Source organism: Hyalella azteca, unplaced genomic scaffold (assembly GCF_000764305.2).
Source record: "Hyalella azteca isolate HAZT.00-mixed unplaced genomic scaffold, Hazt_2.0.2 contig5918, whole genome shotgun sequence".
NCBI classification, from domain to species: domain Eukaryota; kingdom Metazoa; phylum Arthropoda; class Malacostraca; order Amphipoda; family Hyalellidae; genus Hyalella; species Hyalella azteca.
Window position 1 is genome coordinate 373,760 of NW_025936095.1, and position 7,833 is coordinate 381,592.

At 35.0% G+C, this 7,833-nt stretch overlaps 1 protein-coding gene across 1 annotated transcript in view; it reads left to right on the plus strand.

Moving 5' to 3' along the window:
* The first annotated feature begins 357 nt into the window (after positions 1 to 357).
* Positions 358 to 7,833, plus strand: part of LOC108670048 — an 18,649-nt gene continuing 11,173 nt past the window's right edge. The window contains exons 1-7 of the mRNA XM_047880688.1: positions 358 to 472; positions 2,481 to 2,581; positions 3,797 to 4,207; positions 4,496 to 4,621; positions 5,230 to 5,361; positions 6,788 to 6,838; positions 7,513 to 7,734. Coding sequence (XP_047736644.1) covers positions 2,483 to 2,581; positions 3,797 to 4,207; positions 4,496 to 4,621; positions 5,230 to 5,361; positions 6,788 to 6,838; positions 7,513 to 7,734 — 1,041 coding nt within the window. The 5' untranslated portion in view covers positions 358 to 472; positions 2,481 to 2,482. The remainder of the gene's footprint in view (positions 473 to 2,480; positions 2,582 to 3,796; positions 4,208 to 4,495; positions 4,622 to 5,229; positions 5,362 to 6,787; positions 6,839 to 7,512; positions 7,735 to 7,833) is intronic.

Below are 7,833 nucleotides of genomic sequence, written 5' to 3' on the forward strand. Positions count from 1 at the left end.
CTTGTCGGAGTCGAATAACTACCGTAGCAGGTCTTGCCTCCTGGCTCCTGCAATGACGGCAGTTGAACACTGAACAGTATTGAAATTGTAAACAATGTCAAGAATAGTGATGAAATTTTGTATGGGTTTGGGTTTTTAGGTATGGTTAAGCCATCAATTTAAGAAATCTGTGGAGCAGTCAACAGTGGCTACTGCCTACTAGCTAGTAGCTACTTGATTACTATTTGCAATTTTTTCCAGTATGTCTTAATATAACAAAATATTATAATAATAAGGATTGTCTATTGAAAATTTGTAATCTGATGTTCTTATCCATATAGGTATTCCATGATTGAATTTAATTATTGTATTTTATTGTATATATAGTCTATACTAAATGAACAATCAACTAAACAAGTTTATGTGGTGTACACTGTAACAAGTGTATGTACCTACTCCCTACTGTACCACTGAGTCACTGACAACACTGTAGGTAAGTCTGTAAGTAACTGTAACTCTACTCACTGTACCGTACTGCCGTACTCAGTAGTCAGTACTGTAACTTTAGTCTGTAGCATGTACGTGTAACGGTAAACGGTGTAAGGTGTTCGTGTTGCATCCTGCGGCTGCATGGTGTCAAGTGTCATGTGTCAACTGGCAAATGAGTTATGAGGCTTTATAGAGTAGTTATTTCCAAATGCCTTACCTAACAGGCTAACTAAATAATAGCCAATTTCACTTTAGAATAATGGAGTAAAGGGACAGAACTGAAGTTTCATAACGTTGCTTCGTTGCTGTTGAAAACAATTGTTTCGTATTAGATTTTTTTAAATTTCCAGTAATTAGTGAATTTTTTTCTGAAAAAATTTGGAAAGAGGCAAAGAGTTTTTAGAATAATAAATAGAATGGATAATGATGAACTTAGCTACATTCATGGTCATATTTGTCTAATTCACATGTGGTTTCTGTCCAATTTTTCAGTAATAGATGATGTAGAATTATAGACCTGATTAGACCAGTAAACTGGGAAATAGCTTCAGGGTGCGTACCAGTCAAGGTCATGGAGAACCTGGAAAGTCTAGGAATTTGATTTTTTATTTTCCAGGCTTGGAAAGTCATGGGATTTCATTTCAGGTTATGGAAAGTCATGGAATTGGCAAATGAATGAAGAAAAAAATGAAGTGTTTTTCTGTGCTGCACATGTTAACCCATTGATGCCAAGCAGTTAGTACATTTGTAAGTTGTAACCAGTGTAGACAAATTCATAATAAAATTGTAAGATCAAATATACAAGTGGAAGTGTACCTAGGTTTGAATGTTGATACACATCTTGTACATGTTCTGGCAAAGTTTGATTCTGCTGCACCAACTACTCTCTTTTCAGTTAGCATTTAAAGATTGCTAGAACCAGGTCATGGAAAAGTCATGGAATTTTTTTTTCTAAATATTGGTATGCACTATGCAGCCTGTAGCTTAGAGGACGCCGTTGAACAAGCCTGGGAGTGGGGGATGTGGAGGATAATGTTGATGTGGCTGCAGTGATGTGTGCATTTTCAGGACGGTTTGTAATTTCACACCAATACACCATTTAATTAGGTCATGTGAATTCACTATAACAAAAAAAAAAAAGATTGAAAAAATCATATTTTTGGAGAAATGAATCATAGTTTAGGTTAATTACTTTTCATTCTCTGTTGCCTGGTGCACAATTCCGTCTTATGAGATTCTATGCTCAATTTTGTGATGACCAATGATGGATTAATTTTTTGCCATGTGAAATTTTTTTCGCTGAGTGAGGTTAATGTAATCAAATTTTTTGTTGTTAATTGATTTTTTAGTTAATTAGAGTCTGGAGCCCTTGCTAGCTGAGGTTCTACTGTAAATGTGTTTTTAGGGGTGTCCCTTATTACCCTGGGGGGGTGTCCCCTAATACCCCATCATGCGGAAATGGCTGCCGTTTTTTTTTGGAATGAGATGCAAATTCTGTCAATCATGTTTTTAAGCCAACACCCGTGTGCAACTTTTATGTAAGTAAAATTTTTTAATATGACAAATATTTTTTTACTACAGATCTTAGCAGAGGTACTTTTCCAAAATCTCACTTTTCTTTGTTTTTTTTTTTTCATGGATTTTTTGAAGGTAGTAAATGTATGATTTCATAACTTGCTTTATGCTACATAGATAGTAAAAATGTTGAACTTTACGCCACTTCTTTTAGTTTTTCAATATTTTGATTACCTACTTTAGCTGCTACAACATTTCTACGAAATGTGGGATGACTGTCCCGATTTACCCTGCCCTTCCCTTATTACACAGTTTGATGGGACTTACTGAGCAATGCCATGAATAGAACTTTCCCTGCTTGTATCATTCACTAAATGCTAGAAGGCAGCATAGAATTATTAATTTCCATCATAATTATAATATATTTAATTTTTACTTTCATTGAATTTCTGAAGTATGAATTTATAAACTGTCTGATGATTTGAATTTATTTCTAGGTATGTTGTTGAGGTGGCAAATTATGTCCCTGCATCTCATCTATGTAGGGGCATTATCAGCCCACACATCTGTGGCTACAGAGGCAGAAGAGGTCACTGAGGTGAGCAATGTTGTATATTTTGTTATGTTTTGCCTTGATGAATCCTTGATCCTTACCTCCTTACCTTACCTTACCTCTGCCTTAATGAATCCTTGATCCTGATAATAAGAATCTTTGAGAAATAGCTTAGCAAATTTGTGTTAGCCATAAAATTTGAATTGCAATAACTATATAAAAAATAATATGGCTGTAAAAAAACATTCATAAATTATTATTTTTAATTCTATTTTTATTTCAATAATATTACTATTTTTTTACTTGGAAAACAAATGAAATTGTTATTACATTTATTTTTTGTCACTTCTGTCAATTTTTTACATGTTGTATAACCTTAGCTTCTTGTTTGATAACTTTTGCATACCCTGCATTTGATCAATACTTTTGACTGACCTGGTACATAGTGTTGCAGTATATATATGTATTGCAGTCTACAACATAACAGCTATATTTTTCTATTATGAAATGCATATCTGTTTGATGAAATTTCAAGCAGTCCAGTATCAACTGCTATGATTACACTGATCAGCTCAATGGTATGCTCATTTTCAGATATCAGATAACTTTTAATTGGTAAGGAACTTGTTACATTCTTTTACTAAGTAAAATATGTTGTGTCATTACTAAGTAAAATATGGGAGGGGGATCTACTACTTGTATGGCAGTATGGTTTTAAGTTAACATTTGTGTCAATTTATTTTTTTACCAATTTTCCTTTGTGTTCCCATCTTGCAATAATGAATGTTATTTCAGTTTTTTATTCAAGCCTTTTCCTGAAACTGAACTACGGTACCCACACTAAATTGAAGCCCAACCTAATCTGGATTATGTTGCCAATTATGGACAAAGTTTTACTATGCTTGATTTATCTTCTTTATAGACAAATTAAACTTGGTGATTTCTATCAAGTCTTTGAAATAGTCATTGCTATTTATGCAAGTTCTAAATAGATACCTACTTTCCAATTCATACTAAAGTTTGTTGGATTTGGAACTTGTAAATATCTATGAATACCTATTACACCATGTGATGCTTGATTTAGCTGCATTTAGTAGGCCGTAGGCCTGTTGCCAATTCTTAACAGGATTGAAATTTGCCGATAAATTGTTGAAATTTCACTGATACATGTGAAATTTTCTATCCTATACTCATATATGTAAGTAATTGTAATATCTTGTAAAGCATGTACAAAGTTTCTTACTTGCACTTCTATTTCAGGTGATTGATGCATCATGGACAATTTTTCCTGAGGAATCAAATATTTCAATTCAGGCTTTAAGCTCAGAATCACTCTCAAATCACAGTTCATCAGACCTCAGCACAGATATTAGCTTCTCTCCATTAAATACATCTTTCCCTACTATAAACAGTTCTAGAACTGACACTGAAAAACCTAGTTTCTCTAATGATACACTCGAGTCACTTCCCAACCATATCAATCAACCTAATGTTGAAGCCTGGAAGCCTAATACTGCCACTGTGAATATCCCCTTAAGTTCACTAGTTGAAGCATCGCCAACTAATTCAAGCGTCAGCCTGCCACCGCCTCTTCCTGTACACTCGAGTCAATCATTGAGTCTTCCAATAAATCAAGATTTCTCTTCCAATTCCTTCAGTGCAGACCAACAGGTGTGTAGAACTGAATGCAGCGTTCTCTATGTCTCCTAAAAAGTAACTTTATTTTATAGTTAAGATTAGAAGTTATTTTATATGTGAAATGCTTGCTGCTTAAATAATAAGCCATCTGGCATGACATCAAATTTTGTTCAACCCATATAAGTATAAGTGCAATGATTGAAGTGATAGTGATAGAAGTGAAGTAATAATGCAATGATATGATATATTTTTCACTGAATTTGAATATTGGTCATACTTATTGGTCAGTAATAATTTTTGTGTTTGAAATCTCCCATGAAGGGCACCTCTTGCATGGCGGTACCCAAATGTGAACTATTGCAATACAATGAATGTCTCGGAGCCTCCCTGCCATACACGCACACCAGCCTTGCCTTCACTCGGCTGCATAGTCAGCGTGCTGCCTTGGTGCGTAAGCGCTCAAAATTGAATTAAGTATCTATATTTTTTATGCTCTATTACTCTTATTATATATAAATGTCACAAAGTTGCTTGAAATAATTCCCTTGAACAAATTTGTTAATATTGTAACTATTCCAGTTTTTAAATTTTATAATACCTATATGTTCAGGGTGTTTCTCTTCCCAGTTAAGGTTTTATCAGGGAAGTTGATATTTTTTCAATAAGCTTTGCTGTTTTAGTAAGTACCATGTATAAATATCAATTGGATGGATTAATGAAATTATGACTCAAACTCTTCACTTGAAGATGCCTTCCAGTTAATTGGTCTATAGCCAATAGGTTCATTCATGGTTCGGCATGAGTTTATTTTAAAAATAACAACAGGCAATACATGGAATGGATTAGAATTGTGCTGTGGTGTAATTTTGCAAAATTGATTCTTTCTCTCATGAACTTCAACTAAATTTCTATGATGTAAACTTTTCACTACCAGATTTCAACTTAGCAGATGGTTTTCATCATATACGCTCTTGCATAATATAAAGAAAAACTCGGTCATGCTTATCACTTGTGGCCAGTTGAATAATTTGACTGACTGCAATATAAATGTTGAGGCGGAGCTAGAGGCGTGGGGGCGCTCCCTGCGACTGGTGCCTCGGTGCTGGGGCGTAGTGCAGCCTTACCTCTGCTCCGTGTTCTTCCCTCCTTGTGACAACAACACCAACACCTTGTATCTTCCTCCCAAGGTAAGACTTCATACACTTAATTACCATATGTAATATTTCTCTCATGAATTATAGTTCATCAATTATGTACTTCTAGTTTTCATGTTACCGGTATGTTGATGGCATAGTAACATATCTATTTGTTAACAAATGTGATAGAGATTTTGTCTTCCTGAAATTTTATTGGTGTTTTGTCAGTCTGTTGAAAAGTTTCTTTTCATGGCATTATGAATAAATTTTAAATTTTGTATTAGACCAGTTATTTTCATAGTCTTCTATAGTGTTTGTTGCTTGCAGTTTGTATCACTTTGATTATGTGATCATGTATTGTTGAAAAGAATTGTGATATTATGTGGTGGTTATGTAATGAGTTCTTGTTGAATATGCAAAAAATTCCTTCAAAATTCCTCATGCAAGTTCAACAGCTTATTTCATTGTTTAATTATCACTGCTTTGCAAAAATAAATTCTTTGAATACTTTGGATTTTCTACACTTGTTCTATTTGATGTACCTATGATGATATATCTTGGGAAATGATGAATCCATTGATTCGTAATTCCTTGAAATTTCCATAAGTCATTTGAAAATTTGTATAAAATTGAGTCCTGAAATCTCCTGCATAGCTATGGTTTTCTCGTTTTCATGTTGGCACATAATTTCATTATGAAATGATTTCAAAAGTTGTTAGAGGCAGAATGTTTCTGTGCATTATTTATGGACATTTTTACTATGAGATTATTTTTAATGCCTGCTCTTATTTCTTCCGAGGGAAATTTTGTACCCTTAATCTTTGATGTAATTATTTCTGTTTCTGTTACTGCTGCCAGGCTAGTAAAGGTAAGATCTATGTCTATATAATAAACAATTTATAATTTCCCTTCATTTCCGTCATGTAATTAAAGCTCATTAATTTACACGCGCAATTGAAGCCCTTTTATCTCAGTTCTCTTGATTTATTTCTAAAAAATTAAGAAAATGTAAAAATCAGTTTGCTAAATTTGCTAAACTTTATATTTTATTCTTACTTCTGAGAAGAATTTTTTCTTAATTCTTTGCAACTGCAAACTTATCTACAATTTTAGTTGAATTTTAAACAGACTGTGATGGTGTGACTATACCTACACTCAGTACGATTACTATATGGTACTCAGTATGGTTATACGGTACTAAGTACAATTATACGGTACTCGGTTCGATTATATGGTACTTAGAATGATTATACAGTACTCTGTACCATTATATGGTACTCAGTAGGATTATACGGTATACGGTATGATTATACTGTACTTGGTAGGATTATATGGTACTCGGTACCATTAGGTACACAATACTCTGTACGAGTATATGGTACTTGGTAGGATTATACAGTACTTGGTACCATTACACAATACTCTGTATGAGTTTCTATATAAGTCTATGTGGATTAATAATGTGTTGTGTGGGCAGGACATGTGTGAGGCTGTGAGGGCACCATGTGGTGTATTAATAATGTGTTGTGTGGGCAGGACATGTGTGAGGCTGTGAGGGCACCATGTGGTGTATTAATAATGTGTTGTGTGAGCAGGACATGTGTGAGGCTGTGAGGGCACCATGTGGTGTATTAATAATGTGTTGTGTGAGCAGGACATGTGTGAGGCTGTGAGGGCACCAGTACTGCTGTCAGTTGCTAAATAATATAATAATAAAATAATAAAAAATAATGTAACTGTCAGTTGCTGTCATCTCTTCCAATTCAAGGGTTTACTGTTAAATATTATTTCTCAAATATCAATATTTCAAACCAAATTAAGTTAGTGCAGATTTTAATGTTTTCGTTGTTCTAAGAATTTTCATGATGCCATTGAAAGTCTTGTTCTATAATGAGTTACATTATTTTTAAAATTTTTTGTTCAAAATTCATTCAAAGATCATAATTTTTCAAGTGTAAGTCTATATCAGAGTGTATTATAGAGTGTTTATTACTCGTTTTTGTATGAATGCATATATTAAGTGACTGGTATTACATGTAATATTATTACCCGCAGCAGGGCAGCAGCAGCAGCCTGTGGGAGGTGATGGGTATTAATCAATAAATGGGTATTAATGGGTATTAATCAATAATTTTTTAAAGCACATTGTTTAATCAATACAAATTAAGTGATGGGTATTACACGTAATATAATTACGTGCAGGGCAGCAGCAGCAGCCTGCGGGAGGTGAAGTACAACAGCAGCAGCGGGGCATGCGTGGTGCCCCTGGTACCCACACCACGCCCCGAGGCCTGGTACCCCGGGGTACGGGGCTGCGGGCTGCCCTGCCAACACCCGCACTTCTCACGGGAGGAAACCGCGGGCTACAGGAGCTTCCTGGCCCTCATGGGGGGCCTGTGCGTGGCGTGCTGTGCCTTCACTGTCGTGAGTGCTGTGCCTTCACTGTCGTGAGTGCCTTCACTGTCGTGAGTGCCTTCACTGTCGTGAGTGCCTTCACTGTCGTGAGTGCCTTCACTGTCGTGA